Source organism: Vanessa tameamea, chromosome Z, assembly GCF_037043105.1.
Source record: "Vanessa tameamea isolate UH-Manoa-2023 chromosome Z, ilVanTame1 primary haplotype, whole genome shotgun sequence".
NCBI classification, from domain to species: Eukaryota; Metazoa; Arthropoda; class Insecta; order Lepidoptera; family Nymphalidae; genus Vanessa; species Vanessa tameamea.
In genome coordinates, this window is record NC_087341.1 from 1,232,999 (window position 1) to 1,253,816 (window position 20,818).

General features: G+C 32.3%; 1 protein-coding gene across 1 annotated transcript in view; it reads right to left on the minus strand.

The window, feature by feature from the left end:
- The window catches only part of LOC113403981 (homeobox protein araucan-like), a 121,596-nt gene extending 101,390 nt beyond the window's left edge, over positions 1 to 20,206 (minus strand). Inside the window, exon 1 of the mRNA XM_026644689.2 lies at positions 19,850 to 20,206. Coding sequence (XP_026500474.1) covers positions 19,850 to 19,957 — 108 coding nt within the window. The 5' untranslated portion in view covers positions 19,958 to 20,206. The remainder of the gene's footprint in view (positions 1 to 19,849) is intronic.
- Between the last annotated feature and the right edge of the window lie 612 nt (positions 20,207 to 20,818).

Sequence of the window (20,818 nt, forward strand, 5' to 3'; positions counted from 1 at the left end):
GTCTTAAAACATTCAATATTCCAACTAGTCCCGATCAGATAAAATAATATCAATTAGCAAATTGTATTTCAAATCCGTTTTCAAATTATAACCAGCGATCAATTTATCAACGAATAACTAATACGGGTCAATAAAGTCAATATCTAATAAATACTTTTAATCAATACAAGGCAATAATTACTTTGAGTTGAATCAAGAATTTATTTTAACTCGATAACTATGGAGTAGAGTTAAATACTATTGATTTGTAATTATTTAATACTAGCTATCCGTCCCGACTTCGCACGGGTACGACGAGTATTTTTCTCGCTCGGAGAGTTTTAATTCACGGTTTTTCTCTACTTTGTTATACATATAAACCTTCATCTTGAATCACTCTGTTTATTGATGAAAACTATATTAAAATCTGTTGCATGATGTAAAGATCTCAGCGTTCAGTCGGCGGGAAGCGGCTTGGTTTTGTTATACGTAGATATACGAGTATTACTACTAAAATTATAAACAAACAAATTAGTGCGTTAATGTTAGGAAATACCAATTCAATTAGAAAAAATATATTACCGTTGAACTAGGCTAGAGTATTTTTTTAACTTTAATCAACTTACACTCTCATTAACCGACTTCAAAAATAAAAGAAGATTCGATGTTTGACGTGAATATTTTTTCACGTATGTTTCAAAATTGCTAAGAACGTAGTACCTTCATAGTTCCTCGTTATACAGTGTGGTTTTAAATATAGACCGAGCTGACATCATAGATATGGCTAGCATGATTTTGTTTAAACTCAGCACAGGACCACTGTTGCTTCATCAAATGTATTGCAATTGTTATATCAATATTAAAAGTAACGAAATTTTATAAAACAATTTAACTTGGAAATGAAACACAATATTTAAGGCATCAATAAAATAAAGTTAGCTATTTCCATAGATAGCATAGATTTATGGCAATCAAAAAGTAAAACTTACTTATTTATATATAGTCATTAAAATAACAGGCAATCAATGTCCCACCATTAAACATAATCTTCATCTTAAAGAGCAACTGCTTCCATCGCGTTGCTCCATTTGTACGTGGTCACAATGTAGCCGACGAATGCAGGTCTTCTCAAGATGTTTATTTATTGAGCATAATATTATGTACGTACTTGAAAACGTTTTCGCGCTTGCCCGGATTTAAGACCACAATCCTCACTTTAAAACCACGCGAATTAGCCACTGGGCCATCTTGGCTCTTAATCTCTGACTAATTTGAACTGTATGCCATAAGTAAAACCTTATATTCATAATGAACGTAAAGAAGTACGTATACAGCTCAATTGTACATAAATAGAAATTTTCTACTCGGGTCAGTGACGTCATCGGTTAAGCTGAAGGAAGGACGAAGGGCGGTTAGAGTGCAGTATCGATACGTCATCACGTCTAACTGACGTGAGAGACATCGTCATATACAAGAATAATAAAAAATATATATCCGTCATCAGTAATAAATCTATTATAGGCATAATGAAATCAAAACAGTGGTAATAAAAAAAAAAAAAAAATTTAGTATCACTGCATAGCATGTTAATGACTCGTCTGTTGTTAAGGATGAGATTTGGAGATTTCATCACGCTGTTCCCCATAATTCATCAATTTATCAATACGGAAAAATCTGTCATGTGCGTAAGCTGTCTGTCATATAAGTCTTATTCAACGTAACATTAGTGATGTTATATTCAAGCCTTCATGTGTAAGAATACTTTCGATTTAGGATTAAAAAACTACATGATAAATAAAAACATCTCACATGAATGAATTACTTTTCGTAGTTAAGTTTATTCTCGTAATCGAATTGGAAATTTAATGATTTAACGTTAAATTACCAGCCTGTAAATTTCCCACTGCTGGGCTAAGGCCTCCTCTCCCTTTGAGAAGGTTTGGAGCATATTCCACCACGCTGCTCGAATGCGGGTTGGTTGCCACACATGTGGCAGAATTCCGTTGAAGTTAGACACGTGCAGGTTTCCTCACGATGTTTTCCTTCACCGCTGAGCACGAGATGAATTATAAACACAAATTAAACGCATGAAAATTCAGTGGTGCTTGCCTGGGTTTGAACCCACAATCATTGGTATAGATGCAAGCGTTCTAACCACTGGGCCATCTCGGCTCTTGATTTGACGTTACTTGATATCAAATGTTTATAGAAATATATCTCCGTGTATTAACATGACGAATAATTTCATTCCTCGACAAGTCGATGTGTCATGAATATTAAATAATAACAAACTGTCATTATATTAAACAGGTGTTTTAGAAAAGCCTGTGTTTCGTTCGTTTAATTTGACATCGTGAAATATATATTGTCAAAGGTTTGTCTTTAGATATTATCGTTTAGTGTCCAGAGTAATTGTCGAACGCACTCGCGTACTCCGCGTATACAAGTAACTTACTTCCTGCAACCGCTTCGCATCAGTGCAATTACGTTATACACGGAAATAAATTAAATATATTGACATAAACCAACATTATAATATTATCGATATTGGATATCGTTTATCTGAAAATAGTTAATCGGAATAGAATTCCAGATGAGGCCAATATAATTGTTTATTTAAATCTAAATTTACAGTATCAACTGAGTTGGGAAATTGACAGTGTGCACTACCGAGCGACGAAAAACGCGTAAAGTCTATCCTGCGGTTCTCTCTCACCGGTCGTATTAGAACCGCATCGATCTAAATTGGTCAGAAGGACATCAATCACCTGTACTTAGACAGTGCTCAAACCACAACTTTATTTTTAATTAAGTACTTTGTTTTTTTTTTATATCTACTGATATTCCAAAAAAGGTCTTATATACTAAGCTGAATTAAATAACACTTGTGCCCATTTTGATAGAAATATTTTGCTTTTAAAAAGGTTTATCTTAAAATATTAAAGCGGTACTTAGATAGCAGATTAAAGGTTTAAAAAGTAAATTAATTCATTTCAACGAGATTGTATTAATTAGATATAATATTATTTAATAAAAAATGTTTACCAATTTTGTTAAAACTTACTCTTTCTAGATTTAGAAATAATTATAGTCCAAAATATCAACAATGAATTAAAAACGAATTCCAATATTATTAACAAAAATAGTCCCGGAATTGTTAATTATAAAAATTGTATGTAAATACCTATAGGTCTATGACGCATTACGAAACATTAAACTACATGTTTATTTGATTAAACATTTTTTTTTTTTCTCCAAAATGATTTAATTACAAAAAAAAATATGTTGGGAATAAAATATCGAAACGTCATAATGAAGTTCAAATGTTAGTCACTTTAACCCATCGAGGCAACTGTAACTCGCTTGTAGGTAACACGATACATCCCTAACTTTATTATAAAAATTAAAAATTACGCATTTCGATGGACATGAAATTTATTCAGCCTTAGCGTACACTCATTGGAGTGTATCGCAGCTGCACTTCGGTATAGGATATCGTTAAATTACCGGTTCTTGAAAATGCGGGTGCCCAAGCATTGGACACACGTGCTAGACTAACCATTAGACGGAAAGGAAAATACTATCGTAATTAGCTATTTAAAATGCCTGTTTATATATTAATGTGTCCTGTCAGAGAATGCTCTATTAATTTGTCATGTTCGCCAACACCGAGACATTTAGAGTCATGCTCGATATTTTATACGTAATTAATTTATTCATGCAACTTCTTTCAGTTTATATAAGGCTTCGTGCAGATGTACACACAGGCTCGTATGATATTTTACCGCCTCAATTACATTCTATCATTAGACGGTTAAACTCCAAAAGAAAAAATAATTACTGGGGCAGACTATCGTCAGAATATAGGATATCCGATTGGAATGTTGGTAAGGCTTATTTTTTTATCATACGCCAATTCGGCCATTATTAAGGAAAATTCAGAAAAAATAGACAACAGAACTGAACTGACGACAATATCATAAGTGATTTTTGGCTCTCTCAATCTTATGACCAGGAGTTCATGACCTGGATCATCTTTACAAGATTTCCAAGGCAACATCTAACCTCCATGCTGCTACCGGAAATTTCTTGTCAAAATTCCTTACGTCGGTTTTCACTTTTCATCCCACTTTTGCCGGAATCTATCAGCTATATCAACGCGATCATTGTTAGTTGATGGTATTATATAATTACCCTTCACGCACATTCCAATTACAAATGCACAATCTCGGATGAACGATTTACGAACGCATAAAAAAAAATCGACCCTTAATTTTATAAAAAAAAATATATCTAAGGCATGAAATCAAACGTTATATTTTTATGAATTTACACACTTTATTTATATACTTCAAAGACTTTTATCATTTCTTTTGATTCGGTATCGTTTTGTGTAATATTATCGTAATAAGACGGCTAGTGAGGCGCGACATTTTAATGTTAGTCGATTACTGAAGAGAATAATATCTTTTGTTTTTTAGAAATTCGTTTACTAAAAATCGAAATGTAAAAAAAAATATTTTCACTTCCATTGCGTACCTATTGGTATCTCTATCGCACTGCCTATTAGCGGGATAAAGACCTCTCACTCTATATGCTGTCAGGTCACTCACATGTACTATTGTTCTATAATGATTATTATTTTGAATTTAGAATGACCTTTCGTTTGAAACTGGCTAAAAATATAATGTTATCCAACTACCCCTTACTTGCATCGAGCAAACTTCTGTATAAAGTTATCGAAATCATTTTCATACCGATTTCTAAAAACTCGAGTATCCGGTTATTCTATTCAAGACTTTGGTAACACTTCGAGTTAAAACGCGACTAGAAAAAAAGATACAATAATACCGACTAATTTTTATACTATCTTGAACATCTTCAACATAATAAAAAACGGTATGAAACCAGACGAGAAGAAATATATATAACTTCTCACGTACTATTTCATACGTAATGAACTCTTAAAAAACTTTGTTACATTATACATTCTTAATTATCCCGTACTTTGTAAGTAATTTTAAATGCGCATGTCTAAAGCGACTTCGTTGCATCGTCGAGGCGGCCGAACACTTTCTTAGTGAACGGTGAAAATTGTTTTTTATTTGACACGTAGGGTGAAACGATAAAGATTTATAAGACTTAAGACGTCTGGTACTACTACTGGTACGTCGATAGCAATGGTATTAATTTAGTTTAACTTTATCGTGACGAATTTAATGAAATTAAAAAGTTAAACAGAAATTATTCGAATGTTATATGATCAATTTTAAAAATCGATTATTTTCGAAACATGACGGCTGACGTATGTTTTTTTTTTTATTATATGTTTGCAATAAGGCTACTGCCATGTAAGGAAATGGAATAAAAGTCCACTTTATGGTAAGTACTTACGCACCTGAAGACCCTTGCTCATAAACTTTGACGTTGCAAGAAGTATTGTATTTAAAGTGCGGATCCCGCTAGACAGGTGGCGGTTCCCAATTGAGGAACTGTTTCTCAAGCAATTTCCCGTTGAATTAGTTAAAGGTATTTGTCCTTATTTACTTTGATCAATACAGTTGTTTTTTAATGGGAATTTTTTAAATTATATTTAGAAGTTGCAATGTCGGTTTACAAATAAAATCACACAGATATAACCCAGTCGGGTTGGTTGAATACACATGTGGCAGAATTTCGTTAAAATTAGACCCATGCAGGTTTCCTCACGATGTTTTACTTCACCGCCGAGCACGAGATGAATTATAAACACAAATTAAGCACATGAAAATTCAGTGAGGCCTGCCTGGGTTTGAACCCGAAATCATCGGTTAAGATGCACGCGTTCAAACCACTGGGCCATCTCGGCTCTCGGCTTAATAAATATATTTCATGTGAAATATTAAAATAGGAGATAGATTGTATGCAAGATGTTGATTGAATAATGAGAAAAGAATGTTGTAAGTCCCGATGGAGATAATAAAACTAGCAATAATAACAGAAGCTATTAAAGTTACGGCTAACAATTAAAAACAAAGGACGTGTAAAAAATTAACGAATCGTAAAGTTTTAACGTATACATACCACGGAAAGACTTTCGACTCTAAGATTTGTTACAGTTCCGTATTAAAAACACAACATTTCCATATTTGTATGCAAATTATTGAAGCGGCTTAGATAGGGACTTGAAGGGCTTGAGGGATGGATTGTTTGAGGTTATTTGAAGATATTTCGATATAGAATAATCTTGTAAAGTAAAATGACAGACTGTCCCACTATTGGACTAAGGTCTGAACTGTGTGTGTTCATGTGCGGTTATGATTTTCATCCCACTGGAGTAGGTCTCCTCAATAAACCTTTAAGAAAAGACCATATTCATCCCTAAATCGCCGACAAGGCCTGCAGGCCCCAGTTACAGATGTCCATGGGCGATGTTCACATTCTGTTATGATGGAAAGAGATTCCATAAGATGAGCCTGCTCGTCTATCCTCTATTACATAAAAAAAAACATATTTTCCTTCAAGGCCGATCTCGATGCATAGTAAACACAAACGAAGTAGATGAAAATTCTGTCTTGAATCTGAAATCTTCGCCTAAGATTGACGTTCACCAACTACTAGGTCATGTTGGATCGCTTAATCTAACGAAACATAATACATTTTATCAGACAACACTCTCATATAGTCTTTGAAGCCTTTGAAGCCTGATATATAAGATAAATAAGTAAAACGAACAATAGTTTCTTGTAGAATAGAAGAAATGGTCGGCACATACTATTAATATTCCATTTCTGTTATTACAAAAACCCCGTGGAATTGAATGAAATTAAAATTATGAAGCGTTCTACAATTACGCGTCGTATGAAACCATCTTGCTGTCGACGTAATGTCAACGTCGCGACAAACGTTCAAAAACATACGTAAGTTGTGTCCTGTCATCGTGACGTATTCTAAAACAAAAAATACTTTAGGTTTTAACAGGTGGACTGCCAAAATCGACTTATTATCTTAGTTTTTTTATGTGTTATATTGCCACCTGATGGTAAGTGGTCACCACCATAGACATTGGCGCTGTAAATATTAACCAACCAAATTTGGGAGCTAAAATGTTTTATCGCTCGTGCCTGTAGTTACTCACTCTTCAAACAGGAACACAACGAAATAATTACTGTTTGGAGGTACAATATCTGACGCGGATGGTACCTACAGTCTTGCACAGGCCTACCATCAGAATGGAAACAAATTAAATAATTTACACATTTAGAAAAATATAGAATATATAAAATATTACCAACACCTCCGATAAACAAATCTAACGTGAACAAATATAATTATATCGGATAATTTATTAATATTTATTGGTAAACGAGAAAGCGTTTTAAAAGACTGCTATATTCATACCACAAGTCCATATTAATTAATGCTTTTTGTATAATATAATATCTATCATTAAAGCAACGAATACATTATTAACACTTCGCTAAATAAATGTACATACAAGTTACAACAAAACAATGTTTCATTCAATTCATTGAAAAACCTTCAAAGGACAAGGTGAGGGGAATTTAATTAATATAAAAACCGATAAAAATTGTGAAAACAATGAATTTAAATGGTCCGCAGATAATGGTTACTAAAGCGCAGAAATATTGAGGTACTTGTACACAAAACTTATTTTGAATCGAAATTCAAAAGAAATTAATAAAATATATTTAATGTCAATACCAACATGAATTCTTGTTTTAAATTAATATTTTATCAGTTTTATTCACACACAGGCATAGGAAACACAGTCATATGAAAATCGCACACAAAATAACAGAAAATTTCGCGCTTAGACAAAATTGAATCGATTCAAAATTATAAATGTAAGACATAATTATTTTCAATACATTGTGATTATGTTAAAATCTTTTAAAATATTACAAAAGACTTAAAAAATATATTGTTTCTATATTTTATTATTGTTTTTCTCCATCGCATTCAAAATTACACCAAAGACTTGCAAAAGTAATCAAAAGTGTCAGAAAACTGGAAATTAAATTTCGCTTTTTTTTAGATATATTTGGCGATACTAAAATCAAGCTTAATGACACCTAGACGAAGCAAATGAAAGTAACTGAAATTATTTTTAATTACATTATTAGTTTTTTTATTGGAAAACGAGATCGTGCAATGCATAAGGCCCTTTAGACGCAAGTATCTGTTTAAAGCGTTTGCTTTCTGACCACATACGAATAAGACACGGCGTCAGTTACGATTTTAAAGTCATCTTTTTCAATTAAAAACTTCGTAATGACCAACTAAAGGTTCACAAATCATTGTTATTCTCCCAGTTACATACGTTTTTTCTTTGCCCCCACAGCAGATGATGGCCCTTACGTGTTAATTTTACAGTATTACAACGTACCTCAAACCCGTCTTTTATAGTTCAAGGAATGGTAGTAATTGTCGAACGCTGCGACATCGAAAGACTTCGAGAAAATGTACATTCCTTTGAGAAGTAATATAACTTAGAATGTTATTACGAATTCGGTATTTTGTCGGTTATGCAGCTAGTGGCCCTTAACTGCTATCGAGTAATAAAGACTGTTATTATATAGAACTATAAGTGTGATGCATTCGTGTTCTTTGTTACAGAGAGTAGAAAAAAGCGTTTCAATTTAACCATTCTTTAAACAGAGATAGATATACAGACATAGACACAACTAAACTTTTAAAATACGACGAAATGTCCAATAGTTGATTTACATATAAATGTAATTGTATCACCCAAAAATGACGCCAAATGAATTGGATCTCTACATAAAATAAAACCAAGTTGCTTCCCGTGTCTGTACGCTTAGATCTATTAAAATTTGCAACGGATTTTAGTGCGTTTAATATCAATAAACACAGTCATTAAAGAGGAATATTTATGTACATAATACATGCGTATTACAGTAGAAGAAAGCCGACATTTTTACTTTTTAAGTTATATTTATAGACCCTTCTTGTACTCGTGTAAAGCCGGGATGAGTAGCTAGTTCGATATAAAATAAAGTCATAGCATTGATTCGGCACATGACGTTACTAAGTGCCCCAAGGTTTAGGTATAATGGTTCTGTGAATTATTAAGAATAATTAAATTTCCTAGGAGCTAATTGACTTATCGTGAGTTAGCTGCCATCGCTGCAATTAGAAAGCATTTTTACGTTTTTCTTTTATATTTCTAGCTAGAAAGTATCCATTATTAAGGATTTTTTATTATAAATTTCGTAAGTGATCTGGTGAATTGATCTCCCGATTTTAAGTGGACACCACAGCCAACTATTCGCCAATACGCCACCAACCTTAGAACTAAGATGCTATGTTCCTTAAGCCTGTAGTTCTGGCTCACTCATCCTCATCAGCGCATAGGAAATCATGGACAACAATTTCAAGTTCAGCTTTTCTAGGTCCATATAAAAAATGCAAAAATAAGGCATATTTTTGCATCTCTTACATACGTAGCATATGAGTTCAAGTAAAAAATGGCATATTTTTATTTGGATTATGGAGGAAAAGTAGACAACAAACATTTGAAAAAACGAATGGAATATTAATTGAACGTCTTGTGAATTCGTTTTTATTAAATGGCTTTGTAGTTCTATGAAATATGCGGAATCATATCGGCCAGAAAGAGGTTCAGTGTTTCCCAAAAACACACCTAAGCGGTTCGTGCTTTGTTCATCGATATGCTCTATGAGCGCGGTAAAAAAGTATATGTTCATTTGTTTTGATATGACAGCGAATGTTTCATATCTCTTTTTTTCAGGAGTCTCAAGCGCATACGCACTCGTTAACGGACATTTGGATCACGCGATCTTTAAGGCTCGTTGCGCACGCGCAGCAAAAAAGTTGACAAGTGTTTTACGATAAACAACATGCGTGTATTGTTGTCGTAATTTTTGAACGTCTTGCAAAGGGGCGATTGTAGATTTCCATTTGTAATCGATCGCAATCATCGGTATTATTACGTGAAATTTGTTTTGATGTTTCCGTTCGAATTTTTAATAAGCACTTCATAACGAGATTTATTTGTTGATTTTAAAAAAAACCGCTATAGTTTTTCACACAATGCAATCTTTATTTGATCTTGTTATCGACAAGAAACTAAAAATAAATTTTCAACTATGACTAATTTTAGTTTTAAATATTCAAATTTTAATTAAGTTTAATAAGTTAACTAGTGTCAGCAATTCATGTTATAATAATCAACGCAGAATTGAAAACAACAAACAGAATCGTAACGACGTACGTACATAAAAACATTTATAATTACATATCGATTAAAAAAATAAATTGCAATTTACGATTACAAAAAAACGGTTAACGTTTTTATCTATTAGGGTTCCTTCGTCGTTTAAAGGGAATATTTATTATGAATATTCAATAATTATTTGTCTAAATAACAAATAAATATTTCGTTGAAAAGTCAAATTCTCAGAAGTTTTACCTTAAAAGATAATAAGATTCATTGGAAGGACTCGACCTATGATGCTCTGTCTCCTTCTTACGAATGTCACATCTATAATGACAGAGAGAGAAAGCTGTATACGGTTTATTTAAACACCATTTATAAGTACGATCGAATAATTATAATCACTAGATCTAGGCAGTTTTATCTTGCTGTCAGACAAATCATATTGTTAATAATCACAATATTTTGATTAAAATGTTATCATGCATAAGCAGCATACAGTATAATTATCACCACGGAACCCTACAATAAAAGCATGTCGGTATAACTTGTCCGAATTATTTTTTTATGGAGTAATGGAGTTTACGCATAACTAATGCAGATTTTTGCATTAATACTTAATTTATTATTGATAACTTTTCATTAATTAACATTAAAATATGGACTTGTTATCGATTTCTTTTAGGATATTACTGCTTAGCTTTTGTAAAGTTACGGTCCGTGAATAAATTTTCTATCATATAAAACAGTTCAAACTGTCACGCTATTTCGCGGAGGGATTTCTTAATGCCTTTAACTAAGTGCGCTAATATTTTTTAATTAATTTAAATTTCGAACCTTATTTTTCTATAAAAATAGTTTATATACGTTATTGTTCAGATCAGTTTAGTGAACGCAGGCAAATAAATTCAAAACAGTCCTAAAAATTATACTGAGTAGCAGCCTGGTCACACACTCTCATGAGGAATGTGGTACGCCAGTCTGATACTAATATTTCCCCAGTTGGGTATTCCATCCCATTGGACTATGAGTGCTATTTAATGCGGATTTCAGAATTCTTATACCTTGCTAGTCTTTGAAGGATACCTGATGTTGCCATGACTGAACGTCACTACCAGGTTCTAATTAAATAATCTCAGCTTAATCTATTCTGCAGTCTTAAACGAGAATATATGGACTGCTAGTGAGTTTTACGATTAGTACACGACTAAAATATTGATAAAGACAATCGATAGCATCAACAATGAAAACAATGGGTATTTTGTATTTAAATTTGTGAGGCGGACTGATAAATGGGCCACCTGATGTCACGTGGTCATCAATGCTTGTAGAAATTAACAGGAAATATGAACCATCCCTTATATCTTCAATACGTAACGAATCTTGGGGATTTAAGATGTCATTTTCCTAGTGCCTGTATTTACACTCTCGTCCAAACCAGAAAACAACAGTTCCAAATATTGCTATTTAGGCTGAAGAATATGTTATATTTGGGTGCCAAAGGATTTGCAGATGTTTCTGCTTCAACCGCAAAAAATGTAATTCATAGTCATTTATCAAAATATATATACATAGCTCTAAAACAATTTCTAGTAATAAGTAATTGTAAAGTTATGTCATATTATGTTTCTTTAATTGGTTAACTATTTCTGTATTTTAACAGCCTCCACATTGCCTATAGGCAATTGCCTAACTGCCTTAACGAGGAATGTATCTATTTTCGTTCCTACTTTAGTATTTACGTGATGGCTTTGTTAGCTTAAAATTTAGACCAGGCATTGAAAAATTTAGCGGTCTTTCCAACTTGATACTCTTAAAATTTTACAATTTAGTTTTAGTTTTCCTGGACTGTATTTTGTAATGAGATAGTCCAAGCACCTATGTATAAAATTTGAAACAACATGTACGTAAACAGTATTTGTTTCCATGTTTTTCATTAATATAAAATTACTTGTTTAATTATGACAACGTAGTAATAACTTTGATAATACTATTAGATATTATATTAAATCTGTATAAAACTAAGTCAATAGATTTCATTTAAATATTTACTAATAAATACTTTGAAAATGCAGCAATTATTTAAATACATTTAACAATTAGTTATGTCCTGCTGTGCTGATGCAACGCCATCGACGAAATGAATTACATGCCTTTTTTACATCCCTACGATATACTCTTAACATATCCCCTAAGCGCCAATAGAAATCTATTTAGAATTCTAAAAGACTTAGAAATAGATCTACCCGTTTTCACAAGCTTCCATTGGGTCATTCAACCTCTATTATTTCTAATTCTAATGGATCTACTTATGCAGACAGTGATTTCATTTTCTTTATTTGATTGTAAAATGAATTGGCAAAATGTAACAAAAGTATCTCACTTGTAAAATCAAAATATACTTTATTCAAGTAGGCTTTTACAAACACTTTTGACTATATTAAGTAAAGCTACCACCGGTTCGGAATGTAGATTCTACCGAGAAGAACCGGCAAGAAACTCAGTATTTACTCTTTTTCAACATGTAAAAATATAATCATGTTAGTTAAATACAATTACTTATATATGTATGTTATATATCCTGCCTGGAAGTCAACGAGCACGTAAAAATAATTAATTCTAGCTATTATCTCATCTACTTCAAAAACGTTTTTCTAAAAGTACATTGACAAAATCTTTTTGCATGTTCATAAAACCAAAACTATCAATTTACAGACAAAAAATTAAAACATAAAAGCTTTGATATTTAATAATATCCAAATCCCAGTATCAACAATGTCTGGGTACCCCAGTCGTGGACGCTGGTAATTGATATGATAATTTTATGCTACTTGTCAATACTTTATTCAACTTTGCTACTATATATGTTTGGCATAAATTGCGCCAAAAAAATTTGGTCCATTTAAATCTTAATTAAATACGCATGTAATGAATGCATGACGCCAATAATGGAACCTGGACTATGTCGTGGAACTTTTAACCAAACTTTAAGAACGGTTTCATAAATAGTTTTTTTTTTTAAATTATTTTTGGCTTGGCATTATTATTTAACTTAAATATACCTTAACGAAAGTCAAGCCACGCATAAGTCAAATAATAAAATAAGTATATTTTTTAATTATATAGCCAAACCTCATATTCTCATACAAATTGTACTGTTTTGTAACATTATATTTTTATATCAAAATTAAAGTGTTATATGAGCATGCTTCTAGAAAACTCCTGGCCTTTCTGACCAATTTTTTTTTCTTTTTCTTGTAATGTATATTATTGAACTCAAACTACTTATCCCATACTGCTGTATCTGCGTGATAATTTTCGATAGTACCCGTTTTACGGCATTTTTCACTTTCTACATAGTTTAATAGGATTTTATTTTTATGTTAAGTAATTTTTAAATCTAATTCAATTCAAATCATAGTTTTTACAGAAGCTACGGAAAACTTGAGGGATAAGTACCCGAATGATGATATATTTAATGAAGGAACTGATCCAAAACTTTAGTTTGTGCTACACGTAATTAAAAAAAACAAGTGAAAAATGTTCCACGCCTCTAGGTACAAAAACTAAAATGGCACTGATTACATGCAATACTCTCTGAAATACGCATAGCATTAGGTCTCCGGTACGGAACACTGTTTTGATTACAGATACCCGGGCAAAAACAGTGTTCCTAGTGTTTCGGTTTATACCTCTTTCTTGTCCAAGTAGGCATCTACTACGGTTTTTCTTAATGATACAAGAAGGAAGCTCGGGGACTGTCACTGATATTCCGTTTTTACGTGAAGGGTTTTTTTTTTATTTAATTTTAGAACGTCCACGCTCACAATTGCCCGTGCCCTTTTTTATATTCTACTTTTGCACATTTTGGCGTTTAATATTTTATATTTTTCCGAACATCAGCAGATCGTCGCTGGACTTCAAGCTTGTCGTTTTCTTGGAAGCTGGCTCATTCAGAGAATCACGCTAGCAATTTAACGGTTATGCTACAAACAATATTGCCCTATTCACGGTCATTATTCAGATAGGACATATTTTTAATATATATATTTATTTAAATACTCAATATGAATTATTCTTGTATATATATATTACTATTATTTTAATCTATAATATTTAACAAAACACCCGAACGTAAAGCGCATAATTATTTATTCATCGTTCTATGAAGTTCGGCTTGATCCGATCTCAGGAGATTATGGCGATTAGACTACATGTATCTAACCTACGGAATAGATCAACGCATGCAAATTCCATTACGATTCTAGTTCAAACTAAGTCGCTTTACACTACACAGATAATCGCTTAGATCAAATAACTAGACACGCGGAACAAAAAGATAATTATCGATTGAAATTTGTTTGATGATGTGTTTATTTTGTGACAAAATATTCAACAGATATGTTTTAGTGGATAGTTTTCGTAATTGTTTTTGTTTTTTATAATTGATGTGGGTATCTTAATTTTTATTAGTAAAATTCCTCGAGTTTGATTTCTTAAGCTGAAAGGATCTAGATAGTGTCATACTAAAAATAACTAAAACAAAACCGGATATACAATCTCATCACCAAAGACCGAGGATGATGCATCCGATATGCAGTCAGCAGGACACGGACTTTCCTATCCAAGGCGTCTAGTTCTTTTTGAGTCCACTTGAGTATGCCGAAAGAGTACATCAAGACCAGCATGACCCAACCATTGAAGGCGCGAACCTTATTGCCACCCGACAAAAGACTTCTGAGTACTTTTTTCAGACGACCAAAGAAACGCTCCTGCAGTGATTGTTTCATGTCGGTCACATTTATGCCTAACGCTTCCGACACACCCGAGTATTTGTATAATTCGTTTGCGGACAGTGATCTAAAGTTTATGGAATCTGAAAGTTGTAATCCGTCAGATTCCATAATTTCTCCTCGCTCTACATGCATAACCGCACACTTGTCAACTCCAAATTCCATTCTAATAGAATTACTAAAAGTTTCTGTTACCTTTAGCAACTCCATTAGTTGTGAACCTGAAGGTGCAAAGAGCTTTAAGTCATCCATGTAAAGTAGGTGGGATATTACTTTACCTCCTCTCCACAAACAATAGCCTAACCTTGAACTCTCTAACAGAGTACTTAGATTATTATTATTAAAATGGACGATTTTCATAAAAATAATTTAACTGCTACTAACGCGATATAACATTTTCGTGTGACGATAACTTTATCATAGATTACTATAATTCAGGGCAAGGAAATATAATTGCTATTAAATATATACATACGTATGTAATACTAACATTGTGCTGTTCGACGTATAATTTTGTATGTGCAAGTACTATCATAGCAACTGCTTCGCTTAAAGATATTTCTATCAAATTACTTTTTTCCATTTACGAAACTATTTTGTAAGACCAATCTGGTCAATAGATGCAGAACTCGAAAGTGAAACGTCAGAAAAGTGCTATTAGAGAGTTACTAAAATAATGGTAATATTTAAAAAATCATACGCGTCAAAATAGCGTATTCTCTGCAAGGCGATTACAACGTTTTACGATCGTGTCAAGTTCTGAGTATCAAATAAGTTTATTCAATTATGTTTAATAGTTTAAAGAAAGTACTTCAGCCATTTGCACTTGATACTTTAACTTTATACTTGACGCCCGTCGTACGCACTGGATTACGCAAATATCGTGAATCATCAATAGCTACATAGCAGAATTAAAAATTTTAGAAGACATAAGTGTATGAGAACAGATTACAACTGTCATTACTTTAAAGAAACTATACATCTATTAGTTTGTGAACGACATTGATGGCTAAATAATAATAGATAGATAAATTTCATTTATTTTTATAGATAAGATATAAATGAAAAAAAGAAATCTAATGTAACCATGAAAAATAATAACCATATTATTGTTATAATTATAAAATCTATTTAATTATATTATAAAAGTTATATAATATATAAACTTTTTTTGTTATTCGTCTATTACCAAAGGCGAATTGCAAGGGGTTGCACTTGCACCATGTTAAGACATGGTAGGGAAAGAAGGATAATAATTAGACTAACATTAAGAAATACATGTTCTATTTTTAAAATAACTCGTTGAATAAATTTTGTTCAATAAATCGTTCATCGTAAAGAGTATTTTACAATAGAGGTTAGCATGCAAAACAACGCGTATCCAATCATTGACTGATTTGCTGACGTTTATGTCTTATTTTAATACCTATGTACCTAAAACTCTATGGAAGCACTGTAATAGATTATATTTTATTAAGTTGTAGTGTAACATGAAAATGCACCGGTCTGAATATAATCCCGCCGACGCTCATGTTTATAACAATAATTATGAATACAAAGAATCTACACGAAGTTCCTACTTCTTCTTCTTAACATGGTGCAAGTTCAACCCTCCTGAAGTCGCCTTCGGTAATAGATGAATAACAATAAAGTTTATATTTTATGTAACTTATATAATATAATCAAATAGATTTTATTATTATAACAATTATATATTATTTTTCATGGTTACATTATATTTCTTTTTTGCATTTATATATTTTATCTTATCTATAAAAAATAAAATGAAATTTATCTATCTATTAATATTCAGCCATCAATGTCGAGGTATGTTTTTTAAAGACCGAATTATAAAAGTATAACTATTCGTCTTATTTATCGGCAGAAAGTATTTAAAATTTCATCGTCCATCACTACACGTGTTAGCTATATAATATATCTAACAGAAACGATTTATTTTAAATTAGGCCGCACCGTGCGAGTGTCACGTTATAGTCTATTATTTACAAAGTCTGAAATTACATGTTATATTCTGTAATTATGTACACATAGCCTTATTGTGTTTATGACTCTTATTGTGTTATATTTAAGGGCTATATTCCAACGTTTCCAGCAACTAAACGTACGCGCATAGGGTTGAGTTATCTTATGTTAGATCGAAACTGTATACTTAATAATAGTGTTTCCATTTTAGCCGCTGTCGATTAACGAGAATCATTAACGGAGGGAATTATATCGTTTATAATTATTATTGTATTAGCATTTGATCAACATTTGTAAATAGTGGTTAAGACTTTGGTTTTGACAACGTCAGCTTGTACGCGAAGTGAGCTATGTTGAATTTATTTTTAGGATTATTTTAGTAAGTGTTAAAAGTATTACATAAATAGCCGCTATAAAAATTTTGGATACGTTAATTATTTACAGAGGAGACGTGTCATACTATTATAAGTAGACTGCTTGATACACATGGGCCCTGTAGGAAATATTTTCAACTTATTTTGGTTATATATATTTATATAACACATCCCTTGTGCCTGTATGCATACTAGATCACTGATGACTGTTGAATAAAATACCGATGAAACAATGCTGATTCTGGTGTAAAAAATAATTTATATATATTTGCAAATCTATGCCATCAGTGAAATTAAAAATATTTTTAATAAGGTATTGTACGTTTACGTCTTTTAATTGTTGTAACATATTTACTTCTTTAAACGGATATATTATATATTATTCTAAGGCTCAATCTCACATATGAATGCCCTCAAAACTAAAGTTGGTATTTACGAAAGAACATATATTATTATTAGATATTCTCAGGACATAGATACTTCTATAAATATTAGGAACTATTTATATAAAACAACTTAAAATTTCTGGCTCAAGTACAAGAAAGGTTGTCTACAAGTTGCCAAGTCTCTATCCAAAAACATTGGCCAAGTAAAGACAAATTGACACCATGACTCTTCCAACGCCTTGGACAATGAAGCCATAACCCACAACTGTATCGTGGGCAACATGCCATGCCGCCCATTTTAAACCAGGATATGATATTGGAATATTAGTAACGGCCTTGTGGACAGAAGCTTACAAGTTATGGCATTACTTTAGATCGCAAAATTTTAGCTTTAAAATTCACGTAGTTAAAATAAAAGACTATGTAAGTGATAAATAATTAAATAGGATCATTCTTGTTGTGTCAGAATTAATATTTAAATATGACGAGATAAGACACTCGGACTTTTTCTTTTTTTTTTAAATGCGTTTATTAAAAAACTGTCAAAAGGTAATCTGTAGTTAGAAGATAGGATAGACGTGATAGATTTAGATGAACATTAATTACAACGAAAACGAAATGTATTGACCGATACTATGATTTTCCATCATTATGCTGTATTGATATACATATATCATGCTTTAGTGATAGGACTAAAGAGAAAAAATAGAAATTAAAAGTTAATATCACTTTGTTTTTTTTTTTCAATTTTATGAATATTTATAACTCGAAAATTATTAAATAATAATTAAAAATTAACCTCATGAACTATAATAAATATGGATTGCTATCGAATCATGTCTTGTAATGTATCTCTAAGAATATTTCTAAGATTGAAATTACCAACTCCACCAGTAAAATCATTACAAATTAAATTCGAATAAAATCGAAACAATATATAATAAAAAAAATTAACACTAATCAAGCAACCTTTAATATTATATTAAATTTATTTTCATGTTACTCAAGTAATTATAATTTATTAGAACGAATAATTCGAATATAAAAACACTATAATAATCAAATTAACTAAAATAAAAATCGATTAAATTTAAATTAATGTATCAGATAGCAATTCTATGTCCGTTCTTATTTTCTAAACGTGTTAGAATAAACATTAATAATTGCGTGTTTAATTATACACTTGTATTAACGTATAAACTCGCTTGATTCCTTTAGGTTTTTTTTGTAAGAACCGTTAGATAAACGAATGTTACTATCATTGCTGTTTGATCTACGTCTAATGACAATTTACTGTTGGAAATATAACTGATTATTTTAAATTAATCTTCGAAGTATGTAATTGATATAAAGTATTTTTGTTAAATAAAAAAACAGTGTCAGAAATAATATATTCCGTTGAATTAATATATGGAATACAATGTATTTAATTAGCGACATCTCAATTTCAGTACTTCTAACCCTTTGTTTATAGTTATAGTACTCTACGCTTGAACTAAGTATTTAAGCGATTAAAATAATTTCATCCAAACATTTTCTTTAAGAATACACTCATCAAGTTTTTAGACGCGCTTTGGATACGCTACATAATTACGAATTATATCTATTAAAGAATGATTTTCTTATCAGAAACTAGAACTAATATTCAAAAATAATAATTAACGCGATTAAAACATTCCTATTACTTATTCTATAACACGCAAAAATGAATGCACTTCATCAATCAAGTCTTATACGTTTTTTACTGCAATAATTCGCATAAAATTATTCTGCTCAGCGTTACACGTTTCAGGGCTTGTTAATAGTCTATTATATTATGCCTTCGTGTCTGAATACCTTGTCTATAGATAGGTAAAGCTTGTTATACTCCTGCTTAGATAAATCCTTCACTAACTTACTTTTACCGCGTTACGACACTCGATAGTCCGTTAAAGAGATTGTGCGGATAAATTTAGCCGAGAACATTGGAATGATTTTACGAAACATATTCGTTTCGACTTCGATGTTATTAATATTTTATGATCGAAGTGTAGTGGTAATCAATGCGATCGCGATAAATAATCGAAGCCTGTATGAGACTTTATTGACGAGTAATTGGGTTCAAAATCAATGGTTCGAGTGACTAAGACTTACGTCCTGCTGGTTAAAGAAGTCATCTTGGGCCTCCTCATTCGGACACCCCATGTCTTGGAGCAGGGGAGTCACATGCCGCTCCCAATCATCCATTATGGGGTAACTCATCTAGCAACGCGAACCACAGCTTAGAGTTCACAGAGAGACATCGTCTACCACTACGCTTTTCGCGCCAAAAACTTTCGACCTGACTCTCTCGGCGGGAAATTCGCGCGCGACAGCTGTCAGATACGAGTGAGAGAGAAAAATCGGCCCGGTGGTTGCGGCGCGCATTCAGAAACTAGGAAAAGCCGGCGTAAACAGTGTTCGAGCGTCAGCGTCAGTACGGCGAGGAGCGGGTTCCCGGCCGCCCGTCGACGCGACCGGAACAGGAGTGTGCGGCGGTCCGCGAGGCCGTACGCCCTCTGCGTCGCGCCGCCTCGCGCCCGTCCCTCTCACTCCACCGAATCTACCATCTCGCCGTCCCTCTCTCCCGCTTCAGCGCTTCACGCCTCCCATGGGCGGCCGCGTTTTCCCGCCGTCCGCAACATGGCCGTAGCGACGTAGACCATTCACCACCTAACATGACCATCCTCGACCATGTCTAGGCCGGTCTCAATTTTAACCACCCAGCTAGGAAATAAATTAGGTCTCTCAGTTCAGAATTCAGATGTGCAACACGGGTACTGTTTTCCGACTCGAAAAAAGTTTTCCATTACTTTATTTTATACTTATTATAAAAAAAAGTATAATTTACTAAAATAAATCATCTACTTCAACATATATATTTTTTGTTTGACTTTATAGAAGCAAATATAACAATACGAATGATAGTTGAATTCAATTTTATTTTGATTGGTATTTAAAATTAGAATCCTTTCGATTGAAATAAAATAAAATAAAACTAAACATTTGAGATCCTTATAATATCATACTATTCATTAAATTTATTAATTAATTAAATATACTAAAATATAAAACTCAGAAGGT